Source organism: Ambystoma mexicanum, chromosome 3q (genome assembly GCF_040938575.1).
Source record: "Ambystoma mexicanum isolate Mex_15411 chromosome 3q, UKY_AmexF1_1, whole genome shotgun sequence".
NCBI lineage: Eukaryota > Metazoa > Chordata > Amphibia > Caudata > Ambystomatidae > Ambystoma > Ambystoma mexicanum.
Genome location: NC_090926.1, coordinates 1,126,722,223 through 1,126,740,779, shown reverse-complemented (window position 1 = coordinate 1,126,740,779; position 18,557 = coordinate 1,126,722,223). Strand labels below are relative to the sequence as shown.

At 46.1% G+C, this 18,557-nt stretch overlaps 1 protein-coding gene across 1 annotated transcript in view; it reads left to right on the top strand.

Moving 5' to 3' along the window:
- Positions 1 to 18,199, top strand: part of PGLYRP2 (peptidoglycan recognition protein 2) — a 91,923-nt gene extending 73,724 nt beyond the window's left edge. Inside the window, exon 5 of the mRNA XM_069603918.1 lies at positions 17,919 to 18,199. Within this exon, the coding sequence (XP_069460019.1) occupies positions 17,919 to 17,927 (9 nt within the window). The 3' untranslated portion in view covers positions 17,928 to 18,199. The remainder of the gene's footprint in view (positions 1 to 17,918) is intronic.
- Positions 18,200 to 18,557: the final 358 nt, after the last annotated feature.

Genomic DNA, 18,557 nt, shown 5'->3' with positions numbered 1-18,557 from the left:
ACCGGAAAAGAAAGTGTTCAAATGCAGAAATTGCAGAGTTGTCACAAATCCCAGCTTCACCCCTTAACCAATGTGTAATCCTGGGCATCTCGTTTAATCTTGTATTGCCTAACCTCTAAATATTGCCAGTCCCTAAACCTTTCAAAATTGTCAGCCCTTCAGAGTGATTTCCTTCTCATTGTATGATCTTCATAAAAGTCTTATTCATGGTTTCACTGGCTAAAGCATTGCTTCACTTTAATAGTGACCATATTTATATCGCACACCACAGGCATTTGTTCCTTTGATATCTAATGGCAACACTATTTGAAAACCATATCCCACTTCTAATCTCATTCTCTCTGGATAAAGACGCCTTCCTGGTAGCTTCTAATCTGCATCCACTATGCATGCTATGGTATGTGTAGCTTTCTCCTTCCTTCCAATTGGTCTGCTCTATCCATGCATGTGCACTTTTGCATTCTGTGAGGCAGCTAATGTGATTCTCTGTCTATTATGGGTTACATGTACCTTTTACATACGGTACTGCATTAATACTACAGGCTGCATACCTTCCTGGATGCTATTGATAAAAAGTATACTGTATGTACTAGAACAGTAACCTTTTCCTAGACGGCTAATGTTTGTCTTCAAATGCTAATTGTTTATCATTCTGATTAGAGCAAGAATGAAGAGGGTAAGGAGACATAAAGGGAGTAAACGTGCTTATTATGCTACGAGACAGCACATCAACCTATAGGTTGTGAGCGTGACGGGTGGGAGGCACAACAAGAATTCTTGATTCCTTTGGTTTGGTGGAGAGGGGCCCCAAAGATGTCTGTGCCCAGGGCTCCAAAATTGCTTAAGATGGCCCTGCATCCAGCGCAGTACATGAGGGGAATAAAGGCTTGTTATCCTGTGCCCCATGACCTCCAGTAATATCGCCGCCGGTTGAGTGCCCCGGGGTCCACAGTCTGCTACTAACTCACTGCTCTTGCTTCAGATCATGGCCGCAACGGCCCGGGCGCACAACAAACGAACGTGCTGGTCGCCACGCTCACTCCCACAGCATGGACAGCCCTGCAGAGCAGCAATGGTGTTTCTGAGCATTACTTACCGTGCAGCAGGGCAAACCGAAGGAGGCTCCGACACGGATCACCAGTCAGAGCTGTAAGCAGGCACGCCACATCCTTCACATCTTCACTCTAGGCCACCAGCACCCCATCGGGGGCATTCCTCAGGACACCGGCACCCGCAGGCCTCCAGATTTCACCCAACAACAGCCACAGGACACTGAGTATTTACCTGAATTACTAAATTGAACAAGAGATTTACTTATGTAATTCATATATACAATCAGCCCGTTTATTAGCCAGCTTCAGTTGTCTGGAGTTGTACGGCTGCAAGATTTAAGTGTGCAAAGGATTGGTTTTAATGATTTAGGTTAGGGAATTCCCCATCATATGGTACCCATGTCCTCCTATGGAGTAAACAGGAAAGGTCTTGCATTCATATAATCTCACCTCTTCGTCGCAAGCAAACTATCTGGCACATGTTATTGATTTTCCCTACAAGAGGGCAAACCTGAAAGTTTTTACACCAGTCAGCGCTTTAGTACACCCCTTGCACGCCTGAAGTTAGTTAAATATGCTTGGCTGCAAGTTATAAGCGGGCAGGTGATTTATGTTTCTAGTTAAATTCATGAATACTCTCATAACCATGTCATCTTATCCTGTATCCTTATCTTGCGCAAGGGCTCAGAGAAATCGACTTACTTGGGACTTTTCCAATTCGATCCCTTTTGTTGCACTTTATGCTATTATGACCTCTTGAAATAATTTTCTGCACTCTTCTCCTGTCCTTCGTTGACGGCAGGCTCTCAGTTCTAAAACAAATTAGAACACACATGCTCCCATGCAAGCTCTTTTTATCAGAGCGGCAGGCTACATGTTGCAAGTCATTTCTGCACCCACTTACTTGAAATGGGCCTTCTGTAAGGCCCTTCTCGCCTTCTATCCTCTTTTAAGAGGAGCGCTCAACTCTCAATGCTCCCCTATGGGTCTTCTGGTTACACACCAAATTCTGTGTAGAAAACGGAGAGGTAGGTACTTACATCTAACATACATATGCCTTTAAGTTTAACATACTGTACTGGACTAAATAGGTTCCCATATTTAACCTGCACACAATTTTACAACTTGTGTGCGAAGCTGCATTGATTTCCACTGTTAATTTCCCTCGACTAGCGTTTAGAAACACTTCATCAGTGTCTGAGCTAATGTCCTGGTCCTTAATAACTGATGTGCCTAGTGCAGTGAGAAATAATGGAGTATTTAGGGGATACTTCCTATTGAAACAACTGATGCAGCCATAGATGCCTCGTTGATGGGTTTCTCACACTTTACTGTATAAAAAGTGTGCCGTCCTGTGCCTCTTCTTCGTGGACATCACACAGTTATGTTGACATCACATGTGCTTGTGGACACGAATAACTTTGCCATACATTTTTGTCTCGTCTTTCCACTCTAAACAAAAAGATCCTGACAACTAAATGTTCTTACTTACCTTGCATCTGTGGCCGCGTCGCTCATGCAGTGTCTACTCACCTTCTGCTGAGCTCAGGTTGCCGTCAGTTTTGCCAGGTCGGAAGGAAGAAATAAGCTGAATGCACTTCCAAAACAAGCCCAAAACAAGCTGAGTCCCATCCAAATACGCTGAAAAAACAAGCGTGCACCTAAAAAGTTGTGGAAAGGTCTCAAAACTAAGAAACATAACACAACAAGAAAAACATACATAAACAGAACACTGACATAGTGTGTTAGAACAATATTTTATTGCATGGTGACTAGAAGTTCCAGATTGAAAAATAATACGCACCTGAAATATATTTTCTTTTTACACTACTGTGCACTACTGTATTTTATTCACTTTGCTATTGGTTAATAAACGTTGTGTAGCAACATAATTTGGCAAAGGATGGGTATCATAAACAAATAATAAAAATGTTGTATATAGATTCCAATAATCCTCTAACCCAGTCTTGCAAAAAAAGTTTTAAAAAATAAATAGAGGATTTTAGTGGATAATGCGTCAGCACTAGGGTTATCATCAGGATAATATTGCTATAGAGTTTGTTATGTTCTGGCTCCGCACGGAGGCAGAACGTTGAAGGCCTCTGAGGTAGGCCGCAGTGGGACAGCTCCGGCCGGAGCGAAATGAAAAACACCACACGTTGTTAGAGTCTGTGCCCGGAACTGCCTCCCTTGCGCGGGGGGGTGGGCTTTTATTCAGACGCCCTGCGTCACCACGTTGCGGGGCGCTGGGCGGATATAACATTCCTCCTTTATTATAAATAAACTTAACAACTAAACACACCCACATGAATATGCCCATGTTTATGAACACAACAATACAGGCACTTTTCACTTTCAAGGTTCTCGTGGTGCAAACTACCACACATAGTCCTTGCGCCTAGCTGGCGGCTGGGTGGCGGTTCTTAGTCCATACCTCCCACCCCAGGAGCTGTGTGCCGCCGTCTCATCTGATCTCTCACCTTCCACCTGCGGCTCAACCAGATCTGTTCACTCCACTGCTCCCACGTTCTGTCACCTGCGTTGTCCTCGCCCTGAAGATTGGCAGGTTCGTCTTCAATCAGCAGGGAGTCCTCATCTTCTTGGGCACAGTCCCCATCAGTCCAAAGGTTGCGCGGCACTGCCTTGAACCACGACGCATTGCGCGTCACCTGACGGTGCCCACTTTGCACGGTTATCACGGTCCCTTGTGTCTCGCGGACGGTCCATGGAAGAGTCTCATAGCGGGAGTCCATCTTGGACTTTGTCGGGTTCCGTAATATGACCACCTGGTCGCCCACCTCGTGGTTGGAGGTTTTCGACCTCCTCTTGGCACTCATGTGGGCATTGGCATCTGTTCTTCTTCTTTCGGTGCGCTCATTGTCGAGCTTGTCCGGTCTTCTGCTGGGGTGATATGGAATGGACGACTTTATGACGGTGCCGAACATGAGATCAACTGGGGGGACACCCGTTGTGCAGTTCGGGGTGACCCTGTAGTTTCTCAGGAAACAATAGAGGTCGACATTCCACGGACTGGCATTTGCTTTTGATAACCTCAGCACTTTGTTGATTGTTCTCATGAACCGTTCCACATCTCCATTCGCCTGGGGCCACCTTGGCATGATGTGGTGATACTGGATGTTCAGATCTTTCAGGTAGTGTTTGAACTCCTCCCCTTGGAAGGGTGCGTCGTTGTCACTTTTGATCGTGGTGGGTAGTCCATGTGTCACGAACATCTTCTCGATGGCCGGGATGACCACTTCCGCCACCGTGGTTTCAACCACCTCGACTTCAGGGTATCAGGAGTGATCATCGGTGGCCATCAGGAGTTACAGCCCCTCTCGTAGTTTGCAGAAGTCAATGCTTATTGCGTCCCACCTGCCAGAGCCTCATTCCGCCGACTGGATAGGTTCTGGATCAGGTGGAGCTCCGGTTATCAGGCACGGTAGACAGGTATTGACTAGTTTCTCCACTTTTTCATCTATCTGTGGAAACCACACTCGGTGTCGAATTCGGGCCTTCGTTCGAGCCATCCCTTGGTGGCCCTCATGGGCGAGGGCCACTATTCAGTCGTGCAGGCCTGGCGGGATGCCGATGCAATTTCCGCAGAGCAGCAGGCCTTGATGTGTTATCGACAGATCCTGGCGGACGGTGAACATCCCTGTGAGGATCGCTTTTGCTTCTTCCGTCCTGTTGTGAGTGTTTTTCATGAAGGACCTCCAGTCCCCTGAACTGATGGCATCCTTTACCAAATCGCAACAGGGGTCATTGCATGTTTCTTCTGCGATGTCATCAATGCTGACAGCATTTTCGTATCCACGGAAAGCGACTCTTTGATATTTTCAAAAAGCTTCCTGGCATGATTTCCCCCATTCCCACTTCGCGTTAAGCTTGGTAAGTTCTCAAAGGGGTTCCGACAGAGTGGCCAGGTTCCGGATGAATCTCCCACAGTACGTGGCCATTCCCAGGAAACTGCGGACGTCGGTGGGTGTCATGGGCGGGCTCGCGGCCTGTATGTCAGCAACCTTCTGGGAGTCTGGTGAGATTCCAGTGCTGCTAAACTTGTAGCTAAAAAACGATAATTCTGTCTTGAAAAACTCACATTTTTCCTTGTGGATGGTTAGGCCCGCATCTTCTAATTGGCCCAGAAGCATCTGTAGTCTTCTCGAGTGTTCAACTTTGTCCTGGGCATGGATCAGGATGTTGTCACTCACATTTAGGACACCTGGTATGCCCCGGATGGCTTCTTGAATGGTCTGTTGGAAGACTTCGGCCGCCGAAGATATCCCAAAGCTTAGCCGCTTGTATCTTCGCAGACCCAAATGTGTAGAAAATGTGGTTATGTACCGAGAGTCCCTGTGTAGCTTCAGCTGGTGGTATCCTGCTTTCAAGTCAACCTTCGAGAAGACTCTCGATCCCGTGAGGTCAGCCACAATTTCGTCGAGGGTTGGCGTGATGTGGCGCTCCCTCTTGATGGCGGTGTTCGGGAGGCGCATGTCTATGCAAATGCAGACCTTTCCCGGCTGTTTAGGTTTCTTTGTGACCACCATTGGGGACACCCATGGTGTCGGCCCCGTCACCTCTTCTATAATGCCAACTTCTTCCAACGCTTTAAGTTCTATCTCCACCTGTTCGCGCATGTGGAATGGGGTCCTCCGGTGTCTGACGGCCTTTGGCTGGACCGACTTATCAATATGGAGCTTGATCGTCTTTCCTTTCAGGCACCCAATCCCGTTTTGCAGGTTGGGATACTGTGCAAGGATGTTCTCGACCTCTTGGGCTTCCTTGACTTGACTGATGAACTGTACCAGCCCTAGATCCTCAGCCGCATCGCCACTCAGAAGGCATTCAATCCCTGCATTCACTACGTACATTGTGGATGGTATCCTGTTTTCACCATGGCTGACGGTGGTGTGGAATCTGCCAACCACCGGTAACGGCTTTCTGCAGCCATATGCAAACAGGAGAGTGTCTGTGTTCTTGAGGGCTGATCGTGGTCGCAGTGTTTGGAAGGTGCTTGTGGGCATGACGTTCACCGAGGCTCCCGTGTCTATGGTCATCCATACCTGCTGGTTTTGGAGGGTGACCTGGCATTTGCGGCTCCGGAGCCCTTTCTTCTGCGAAGCGTGCCCACGATCCAGGGCTGACACCAGGTAGACTTTCCTCCCTTTGGTCCGCTGCTCTCTACCGGGGTCCTGTTGAGTCCCTGTGATGTCATCCCCTTCTTCCTTGGTCGACGAGTTGGTCGTTTCAACTCACCTCGTGATTGCCTGCTTCTTTTTCTTTGTTCCACTCTTGTCCTGGGGGTTCTGCGGAGGCGGTAGTGGAGTGCTCGATGATCGGCACACCTTGGCATAGTGGTCCTTCCTGCCACATGCCCCACACGTTGTGCCTTGCGCCGGGCAATTTCGCCGTCCATGATGCGATTCACCACACCATCCACACTCCGTGGGTCCCGGGTCTGTGGGTGCCATCTGGCCGGTGAGTAGTTGCCGCCAGATTCATCTCTAGTGGACTGTCTATTGGTGACATGGGCCACCATGGATGACACGAGGGCAGGTTGTAGTTTTTGCAGAGTCATGCCCATGTTGGCGGCCCTTGCATGTGCCAGCTCCCTTTGACGACCCAGCTCCAGAATGCGTGTTAGGGAGATGCCCCTCTCACCCAGCACCATCCTTCTTAGTTTCTCCGATTGGATGCCGTTAATGAGTTGTCTCCGGATTTCTTTCTCGACATCCGTGAACTCACACGACATCGCCAGCTTCCTGAGCCGGGTGTGGTAGGCATCCAAGGTCTCCCGTTCTGCCTGAAACGTGGTGCAGAATATGAAACTTTCATAATCGGGGTTGAGTTGCGGGAGAAAATGAGCCGTCAAAGCGTCTTTCGAAAGTTGGTAAATGTCCTGGCCATCCGCAATGGTTAGCGAGTTGAAGATTCGTAGCACCTCGTCCTCCACATTCAATAATAGGTGCGATCTCATTTTCCTGGAGGAAGTTACGTCTTTGCACTCCATTGCCATCTCGAATTTTTGGAGCCAGAGCTGCCACCGGGGGCTAACCGAAGACGGATCCATGAATGGGTTAAATGGTTGAATCATAGTGGAGGAGCTGCTTTATAGGCGAGCTGGCGGTGACGACACCGACAGATTCGCCGCGAGTCTAAAGGGCGTGCCGGGCCCGGGGGTGGACGTGCCAGCCGCCATGGTGGGGTGTCGTCATCACTTGATGGTCCCTTTTGAGGCCGACCTGTGAAGTGTTGGCGGATGGGGCCGCTGCCTCTCTCCAGGTGCCTGCTGCCGTGTTCGCACGTGCGCACTGCATGTGCGGTGGGCTCACACGTCAAAGAGCGGTGCCAGTGGCCCCTGGATGCCGGTCGGTCGTGCGTTGCAAGAGGAATGAGATGGCAGGGCACCGAGCATGTGTGCTGGGTCCCGTTTCCTTTGTCGCCAGTGTTATGTTCTGGCTCCGCGTGGAGGCAGAACGTTGAAGGCCTCTGAGGTAGGCCGCAGTGGCGCAGCTCCGGCCGGAGCAAAATGAAACACGCCACACGTTGTTAGAGTCTGTGCCCGGAACTGCCTCCCTTGCGCGGGGTCGGGGCTTTTATTCAGACGCCCTGCGTCACCGCGTTGCGGGGCGCCGGGCGGATATAACAGAGTGACACTTGCTAAACTAAAACAGTCCCCTTTGCATGTCAGTGTGTCTGTCTGCATGACAAAACTTTTAAAGTGCGCTTTCTTTTTGCATATGTTTAGGCATTTGGCATTGATGGGCCACCTGGTGGGCAAGTAACGATCCCATCAGTGCCAAACATTTAAGCATATGCAAAATACAGGGCGCACCCGGGAGCAAGACAAAGGAGCAATTGCCATCAAGTGCTGCGAGCAGCCCAGTGCAGGACACACTGTGCGATGTGTAATGGGCTTAACTGCAATATAAACAAGCCCAATTACACGCGCACAGACGGTCCAACAAGTGGACAAAATCCGCGACAAGTGACCTCCAAATATTATAAGCGTCTTTGGGCAAAAACAACCCGGAAGTCGCTTATAATAAGCGGACCTGGCAACACTGGTTGCCGACGGGTGCATAGCAACGGTTCATGGAACGCGTTCCCTTCCCAAGAGTAACGCCACACACTAGACAGCTGTGATCAAAACTCTGCTGTATCCCAGTACCAGCTCCATTTTGAAAATGCGGCAGGATGTCTAGTTCTCTCCTCTAGACTCTGCCGGATGCGCAATCCAATTTAACTGCCCTTTTTTCCTCATAAGTGTTTATGTACAAATGTTAATTTACGTCTCTGTATGCGAATTCTTCCCCCTATCCTCCATGTGTAGAGTTTTGTCTTTACATGGATGGGTTCTGTCTGATTCGTGATTGTGTCCCTTCTGACCCCTCTTTTTTGACATCGTCTGTGTTTCTATTAGGGAGACAGCTCTCTCCTCCATCAAAGCTCCACGCCTCTTCCCGTCTGGTCTAGGTCCTTCAGATCACCCTGCTACAAGTGTGTGCCTTATTGTGTGCACTCAATGCACACAATAAGGCCCTTTTTTACAGTATCACATTTTTGTATCAATCTCTTGGCTCCATTCTATGGAGCTTTTCATCTCGGTTTCCTGTAGAATTCAAATTTACTTGCCACACAATAAACCATAGCATGTCTTCTAGCGTATGCTTTTTTTTTTTAAACAAAATGTTCAACTAATGGTTTGTCTTGCACCTTATTTCTGATACACGATTTGTGCTCACAAATCCTCTGTCGTGTTTTCCCTCGGTAAAATAGATTGCCCAGTCATTTAATTCCAAAAATTGCACTTAGTCTTGCAATTACTGAAATGTTTAAATTGCCATACTATCCCATTGATCTAGGGTTACCAGACGTCCCAGTTTCCGGTTTTGCCTGGACTGTCCTGGTTTTTTGTGCTCTGTCCCCCTTTCTCAATATTACGTTTCCATTGGAAACTGCAGTGGTCCCCGTTTTTGGTAGTCGCTCTTTATAGCTGACAGGCATGAATGCACAAGAAATGCTGCATTTTACAACTTAAGATAGTGTTAGTTTGTGATAAATGAATTACAATATGTGTTTATTTCAACAGTAACACTTAAACCCCCTGCTCCTCCAAACGCTACTGAAGTGTAGTGCCTTGACAGCCACTTTCAAGAGTTAGTCTTACTTTTATGTTAGTTGCCATGTCCCGGTTTTTTACTTTTTAAATCTGGTCACCCTACATTGATCTCAATCTCCTTCGTATTCTTTGTGAGATTGCATACTGGGCACGTGCCACAATTGAAGTGTCCAACTACTGGGGCAAACCCCAGGGTGTTTGTTCCCCTTGGTTCTGGCTCTGTCTATCATGTTTTGCTCTTAGAAGTTGTTTTAACATTTTTCAAAAGCAAACATTGTTTTTTTAAGTTTGAAGTCTGCTGTCTGCAGAACGTGCCAATTTTTTCGCACTTCTTTTCTGACGAAGTTACTCAACGGACTGAAAGTCGTGACACACACTATTTTATCCCGTTTGGTCCTTTATTTTAATTCCAGGCAATCTCTCCTGTTTATGTTTAGTGCTCTCTTCCGACACTGTTTTAAGATTTTGTTCGGGTAACTTTGTGCAAGTAAATTGGACTCGGAGGATAACTCAGGGGAATGTGCTCGCCTTGGAAGCAAGACAACACGGAGCAACACAGGTTCGATCCCCGGTCCGCGCTTAGAAACCTCTGGCATTATCAATAACTTATCATATCATAGTCATTTCGCAGTTTACAGTTTATTCTAAAACGGAGGAATTGTCGAAAAGGAAAATTTTCTTTGAGGGTCTGCAGGTGGAAAGTTTCAAAATGTAAAGCACTGTTCCTATTTTTCGGCTTTATGTACAGAGTAGTGAATAGTTTACCTTGTTGCAAAAGAAATTGCTGTTTTGTGAATTATTTTTACACATTGTCTTCTGTTTATAGTGTATTTTTTAGTACTGTGAATGATATGATTGGTTATTTATAACGTGCTTAACCAGAGATTTCTAAGCGTGGAACCGAGGATCGAACCTGTGTTGTTCCATGTCCTCTTGCTTCGAAGGCAAGCACGTTGCCCCTGAGCTATCCTCCTGAGGCTAATATGTACGAGATTAATATGGTTTCACGCATGATTTTGACAAAATAATTTTTAAAAAGTATTGTAATATATTAAAATATTGTATGAATCCAAAAGGCTCAATGAGGCTCCTACAGTGATGTGATGGTTTGAGAATGGTGATGAGTGAATGAAAGGCACATTTACGAAGAAACAAGTGTCTCTTTAAGGTGCTGTGTTATGTATGTTAAATATCTGGTTAAAAAAGAGGCATAGATCCGTACACCCTCTTTATTGAGATACTTCTAGTACAGGCCATTGCATGTCTACAGCTGTAGAATTATGCTCCATGGAATGTAATACAATTGGTGATGTGTTAACCTCATTTTAGATCTTTGCTCTTTGATCCGCTTGTTTACTCTTTTGGTAGTCATGCCAATTAAAGGTTTCTTACTTGGGCAGTACAGTTAAAACCTTTGGGGCTTTGCAGTTAGTTGATATCTGCATGGGGTATCGTTTTATTGCATTTTCTAAATATCCGCATTTTTGGGTCAAAGGCCAGGCTATACATTTGCCACATGGGATGGTGTGCACTAGTAGTTTCTGGTAGTCTCTACCAGGTTGCAATCCTGGATGTCCCTGGAGTTGATCACTGAACTGAACTAACCAACAGATCTTTTAGAGTTTCACCTTTTTCCTTAGATCAAACAATGGCAATTATTTAACATGTCATGGCAGTGAATCAAATGACAATGTTGTAGGCTACTCCTCCTCGGTTCTGTACTATATTTGGTAAATGTTGTCACGCATATAGTTCTAGTCAAATAACTTTGTAATGGTTTAGGCTGTAGACCGTGTTTTCTATCATAGTGTTTGCTCTGTGCTCTGCATGCTGGGAAAAATCCTTGTTCCATGCAGAGGGGGGCACCAGGAATATAAAATGGCAGAAAATGCCATCCAAGAAGGAATTTGGACGAATGACCAGCCCGGAACCAGACTGCACACACCTGCATACAATGGGCCTGAGACCAACCCTGGAGGTGGCGCTGGGGAGTATAAAACGTACACAGAGAAACCTGGCAGCATGGGAGTTTGGTGCAAGAAGAGAGAAGGATAAGGATCTCATTGGAGTAAAAGAAGAGAACGTTTTGGAGGTGGCTGGAGGAGAGGACAGTAGTTGACAGAGAGAGGAAAGGAGGAGGAAAGCTGTGGTAAAGGAAATGTTGTTACTGGGAGTCTTGAGAAGATGGGGGATGGAGGAAAACAGTAGGCAGTTTGAGAGTAGAAAGGAGGGGGAATGAGCATCTACGGAATGTGGATGAGAGTGATACCCCAAACGTGGGAATGAGGTTAATCCCTAAGAATGGGGAGTGAGATGTCCCAAGCAATGGAAAGTGACATACCCCATGGGTTGGGGAGAGAGCTCTTACTCAAGGATTGGGGAAAGAGACAGCCCAGTGGTTGGCGTGACGGCTCCCCTGTTGGGTTTAAAGAGAGATATTTTGTCAGCGATGGGCATTTCCTTATCTGGATGCGGTTAACTCAGGTAAGGCCTGCCCTCCCAGAAGACACTCTGACCAGTGTGAACGTGAAGCACTCCTGGCAGAGTTTCCTCCACAGAGGTAGAACAAAACTCCCAAGGAAGCTGATTGGACGAAAGAAAAAAGGTGGCAGGAATCTCCCCAGCAGTAGGAGGAATAGAATGGAATGCTTAAGAAGTGAATGCACAGGGAGTATCCACTTAGCAAAATGCAGTCTGGCCAGGAGGAAAACCAAGACACAGGTCAGGTTCCTATGGATAAGGATCTGAGAATGGAGAAATGGAACCAGAGAAGAGGTGGACTTAGGGGCAGGCGAGAAAAAGAAGGAAGGCAATGGGGACCAGGAAAAAGCATCCGCTCTACGGGCGTACAGCTTTGAGACATGATGCTCGGATCCACTGATGAATACTTCCAAGTTCTGAATAAGCAATAAAATTGCATCCCTATGACCTTTGACATAGGTGTACATGTCAGCCATCTTAGGATGAGACGTGTATGTTTCCAACATTGCTAGAGCCTCCATGACCGAGGCACACACCTAACAGACCTATTACCTGACATGGAAAGTGGCAAGCGGGTACAGCACACAAGACAAGTGTCTGTCTGGCTGGAAGAAGTGGTTTTTGAAAAGTACATTAATAAAATAAAAGATAAATGTGGTTTGGGGGTGAGAGTGGTGTAAGGAATACAAGTGCTATGGTGCTGTGAAATAATTCAGGAGGCTTCCATCCAGCAGAAGGGTCAGTGTTCTTCCAGACCTTCCAAGCTCTTTTCCCAAGTAGGTAAAAAGGGATCTTAAATCCTTTGGGTCATAGTCTCTCTGACATAGTCCAAAAATGAAGGTTTGCAGTGTCCAAATCAGATTGTGAACAAGAAATGAAAGGAAACTCGTACTTATTAAATTCTTGGTTTGGGCTCTCAATCGCTCTAGCCCATTGTCCATTAAACACCCCAGTCTTTGGGTTGCTGGTTTACAGGATTCTCAAATAGTCTTCTATTGGATCTGCGGGACAGTCCATCCACAGGTAGGCCAGCCCAGGTGCTACCCATTCTCTAGGGTTCTTCTGTTGATTGATTCAATGTGGGTCTTTCCCAGCAGGTTGAGGTAACACTGGATTTTCCTATAGATGGTGTTGCTCTCCCAGGGTTTGCGTAATAGGATCCAGGATCAGCTCTCACCTGACTAACTCCCTGTACTAGGATCCTTGTCCCAAGGACACTGCTCTCCTGATGGTCCTCGTCATATGTTTTATGCCTCTCAGTGAAGTTGCGCTGTCTCATACTTCTTCTCACCACTGAAGTCTGCCCTGGACTGAGCTGGTCCTCCAATACCGCCCTACTCGCTTTCTCTCTGGGGGTCAACGTGCTTGCCAGTTCCCCGAGTGCCGGGTCAATCCTGACCATGGCACCTTTCATGCATTCTGAGGGTATGCTGTAATAGGCAAATGGCCCTCTTAACCCCAACCCTCCTGGATCTGCAGGTTAATCTGTTCCTTGGACGCTCGGTCTAGAGGTCTAGCATGGAGAACAATTGTGTCTATTAGATTGTTCTAGCACAATTTCGATGACCTGCCCTTGCTCTTTTGGAGTTCCCACCCCATATCCAGTGCCAGTGTACTTTCCCGCCACCTGCTGGTCTGAGGCATTCAGCATTCCTGTGATTCCACACCGCTGGTGTGTAGCCTTCAAGCCACATTCTGTGCATGTTTAAGAGGGCCTTGGGTAGTGTATTTCACCAGGATCAAACATTGACTGGAACTCAACGTCTATGATCTGTGATCCCCTTGGTAGGGCCAATGGTAATAGCTCTAAAGAGTGTGCCATCTTTTGTGTCCAATCTCCCAGCGGGTTTCCTAGTAAGAATCCATTGTGTGCAGTGGCCACAGGGGAGTGGCCTTTCATGGGGATACCTCAGTGACTCCCGTCCTTTTTTCTACCTACCAGAGACGGGGTACCCTTTCATGGGGTACACCCAGACCTGTTTCCGGGGCCGGGGAGCAGAACTAATGAGCTCATGGGGGAGGGGGGGTGCAGATGGGTCCCACCCAGACAGTTGCCTCTGAGCTCGCTGCAGAGACAAATTTCTGCAGGCGCAGGTTATCTCTTTGGTATTAGCATACTTGATCGAAAAACATTTCACCTTTTCGATTTGAAATCATTTTTGTTGATAGTTTTTTTGGGTCAAATTAAATATATGGGGAGGGGTAAGGCAATAGGGTAAGGTGAGGGGAGAGTTTGCAGATTTTTTACCAAAAAAACAACCGAAAAAATTAGGTCAAATTGGAAAAGGTCAAATATTTTCGACCAAGAAGACCTAAACCGTGTCACCAGAGCTGTACAGAATGTGCATTCCTTTGTAGCAAAGGAGGGGGGGCTGTGTGCGGCTTCCATGCTAAGCTCGCGTGAGGCCACAGTGTAGCCTCCCAACCTCCTGTGGCTCTCAAGAGACCAACACCCACTCCCAGCGGCCCATCAGATGCTGCCGGCCCCTGAACGACTACTTATTACTTACTTTCTTTCTTCAACCAGAGCATTTAAAGTGGGGGCGGTTTACAAGTGATAGCTGTTTTAAGAGACCATTGTTTTGGATGAGATGTTTGTAACGTTTCTGTGTTAAAAAATGCAAATAGGCATTTTCATTCTGAAAGCACACACAAAGCACCAGTTAGCTGCCTAAATCTACGCTCTCCTCCAGGTTAATGACAATATATCACACAACACAGTTTTAAATTTGCTACATTGTTTTCAGATGTTCATATTTAATGCACCAAAAAGGGTTAGTATTGGTAGAATGTGATATTTTCATCACATCATATATGAACCCTGCATTTGTCAAACACTAACACAAACAGGTAACCTTTTCTCACATTGCATGTCATGAAAATACAAAGGCAATTTTTTGCCTTTTGCTGAATTGCATTCTGGCATTTGTAGTCTCCCAGGCAAAATGAGGGGATAATGCCACAACTGGTCACTTTTTGCTTAACGCATTTCCGTCATGATTGTTCTATTTGAGTGAGTACCTTACTATGGTATGTGCACTTTTTAAGTCATTGCCATAAAGCAGAGTATTGTTGAAAGCCAGGTATGGGGTTGAGGAAGGGAAATGATGAGAGGGCAAGTGAGTCCTGAATATTTGCCCAGGATGTGGCAAAAGAGGTTGCAATCCCAGAGACTGGTGCAGTTGTTTTTCCCTGATGGTGGCCATGTGCTGTTTTTCAAGGCACAAGTAAAGGATACATGTGCGTGGACAGTGAAACATTTTCCAGGTGGCGGACACAACCACCCTTGGGTGTTTTTGAAGTCAGCAAGCTTCCTCAAGCACTTGGCTACCAGAATGTCACCCAGGTTGTCATGTTTCCAGTGCACACACATACAATCATCATATTGGGATTTTGTTTTACGGGAAATATTTCACTACATATGGCTGGGTTCAAAAGGGTTTAAAAGGTTTTTTATAATTTGTTATCATATTTATTGGAAGATGTCCTCTCTCAGGTAATTTTTTCGTTGTTGATTGATTTTTTTGAAAGGCCAATGCTCTTCTGTCTAGTGCACATCACTGTATTTGTCTACTACCTTACGCATGGCAACATGTTTCTAATTTAACTTCACATGATACCTTTGCGTACTAAATACTCATTCTGCAATATCACTGATGTTACTATTTATGCAAATCAGGGGGCCCACACATCTTTTGCCGCCCACGGCACTGCAGACCCAATGGCCAGCACTAACTTTGACCCAAACCTAGAATAGCAGACCTCTCTGCTTAGTGGGGCTTACCGTGCATTACTGCGGCTCAGAGCACTGTCTCTCCTGAGGCACTGAGCATATGAATGAGGACTGGACATGCGCTGGAGGTGCAGGCCACCGGGTGACGTCAGTACCCCTGTCAGCGGCTCTTAGCTGAAAAATGTCCATCCCGGCAGAGAATCCTTGAGTTTGCCACGGGTGCGCAGCTGAATTTTCAGGCCTGGGATAGCAAAAGAACACTAACACTGTCCTGTCTTGAGACATGTTGCACTCTGAAAGTTAATTTGCACAATGGAGGGCAGGGAGAAACGGGGCAATTAAAAAGCACCATCAGGCTATGACTACGATCAGCCACTCGGTTCTTTCTCCCAAGCACAACAAACGGTTCAACGCGCTAGGTCAGGTTAGCAAATCCGCCTTCTCTTGCTACACCAGCGCAAATAGAGTAATACAAAAACAATCCAAACAAAGCACATTAAAGTGGAGTATAATATATTTGTATTCCTTAGATTTATGGGAAATGTTGTTTTTGAATAACACATATTCACCGCTATTGAAAGGGAATACTGCTGTCTTGATATACTCTTGCTGTAGTGTGCTTGAACAAATGATAGGAAGAAATACAAGAACTGTGAACGCGAGCAAGTGATATCAAATTTAAGTCAATAATGGAAGGATGGTGCGATCTGGTGGGGAAAACCATACAAGACATTTATTTTGACTTTCGTAAAGAATATGGGGTGAGGAGGATTGTAAGTGGAAATTGATGTTTTAAAAAATGAATCAAAAGCATTTTTAAGAGCCTGAGCACCCTTGAGAATGCTTATCCAGATTAACTCCCAGAATAGCTCCGACTCCGCTCAAGAGGAATCCTGCTTCCCACACCACTATAACCATCCCCAGGAAGTTCCTAGAAGGACTCAGGAGCTCCCAGGAGGGGCCACAGTTCAAAGCCCATCCTCGTTTAAAAGTGCCCATAGTGCTTACCAGCTTTCCTGACTATAGAACCTATTAATGTGTGGCCGTTAAGGGCCTAAGACGCAAGTAAGGAGCAATTTTGCTCTCCTTTTCCATTGTGCATGGTATCACCACACCGAAGCTCACAAGTACACCTTGGTGTAGATACTGACCTCCCCTGAGCCAAAGACATACACACATTATTAATACATTTCGCACAGAAGGGTGTCTGGCAGTGCATGTATGTATTCCTGTACTTTGATAGGCTTCTCCCAGGTAAGGCATAGATAAACTCTAGCATGACATGACACAGAGCAAACCCATAATGATATCCTTTTTGCCATCAAGGTGCTGAGCTTTTTCAATGTTGCCATGCTAGTTTTACCACTCCATTTGAGAAGAAGCAGAGGAAACTGACCCAACCAGGGTGAACAAGAGTACCCCTGAGGCCCACCTAAACCTAAAAGGTGGGAGAGCTGACCTGCCTGAGAAGCCTGGGAAGAGGCTAAGGCACCCTTTCCATAACACCCTGGTGAGAGTGCTGGACAGAAGCAAGGCCCCTGAAAACAGGGGGTTGGGGGGGGGCAAAAGCCAAGTCCCCTGAAAAGGAGAAGGGCAAATCCTTCGATAAAATCCTGGAGACCAAGGCAGAAGCATGTCCCCGGAAGAGAAGCAGGGCAAAAGCAAAGTCACCTGCAGAGGAGAGGGTAAAAGCAAAGAGAAAAAGAAAAGGGCAACCAAGTAAGAGGTGAGAATACCCCAAAGAGGGAGTAAGAGAGAGAAATTCAGAATCCTAGCTGGAGGTTGGGGCAACATACTACGCAACAAAGAGAGAGTGAGAGATTGTTTGAGGGATGAATCAATCAAGGGATTAAGATTAAGAACCGAAGCACAGGACCTATCTGATCCGTCGCCTAAGAGGCCCTGCATCGGGAAGGCAACTACAGGTCCCAGTTTGGTTTTTCACAGAAGCAGTCTTGTTGCTTGTCTACCTGAGGAGGCCAGAGAGAAGGCCTCCCTGAATTGATGGACTTTTTTTTATTTTAGGGAACAACTTGAAGTTATTCTCATTTCACCATTTGATTGAACTATTTTAGCAATTCACAGATTTTTTTAAAAATATTTGCTTCAGGAAACCTTTATATTAAGTTGTGGTTTAGTTGTGATAGGCACATTTAGTTTAGGGTTTTTGTACGTGGGCACCGTTTTGACGCCATAGGTGAAGTGTACCTTACATTTGCGCTATTGACACCGGGACAGACTTCTAAATCGTTTGGTTTGGAACGCTTTGCTTTATTGCTCCAACCCTGTTTTGTCTTACACTTGTTTAACAAAGAGTTTTCTTGAAAAAGACTCACAGTCTGAGACCACTCTGTTTGCCATGTCGTCGAAGATAGCTCTGTTGTACACTATACCAATTTGTCTTTCAGGTACATAGTAAACGCAACTGCAATTCAAATAAATTTAACTCAGTCTGAGTTTAAGCTGCAACACATTTAGAGATGTGCTTTGGGTATTTCTCTGCTAATGTTTGCTTTTGTTTCTGCCATAGGAGGTTTGAGGAATGCAGAGAAATGGCTATAAGATTCAAAGCAATCTCATGGACCATGACGCACTTCCAGAAATATCCAGAAACGGAAATTGACAGAAGTAAAAATCAATAGAAAATGAAATTTCGAATCTTTGATTATTGGTTCATTTTTGATTTTGATAACTTTTCAAGAAATCGTTTTCTGCTTCCAAGTATGGCATTTATTACTCTGTAGGCTGTGATCATTAATTCTTTAACAAATAATAAAATAATGCTGATTGTTTATTGGCTTTGAAACTTTATGCCTGTCCAATACTTGATCTCTATTGATTGATTCTATCACGCAGTCATGGTGGAAACTGTCAATGTCCATATGTCTCTTTCCTCTGTCCGAATTGATAGCACAGACGATGAAGAAAGCTGGTGCGTTTTCATGCCTATTACACCTTGGCCTCTCCCCCTGCAGGAAGCAGGAGGTAGGTGTAAGAAATCTGAGCAGAGTCCAGTGTTGCCTTCATGTACAGCTATGTCTGCATGTGCAGTCATTGGCATGTAGAACACGAGTTAGTTGAGCAGATCTTCAGAGAGCAGTATATGTAGGGATATGTGTGATCGCAAAGTGCCCTCTATCTGAGAATGCTCCTGAACTTCCTTCATGAG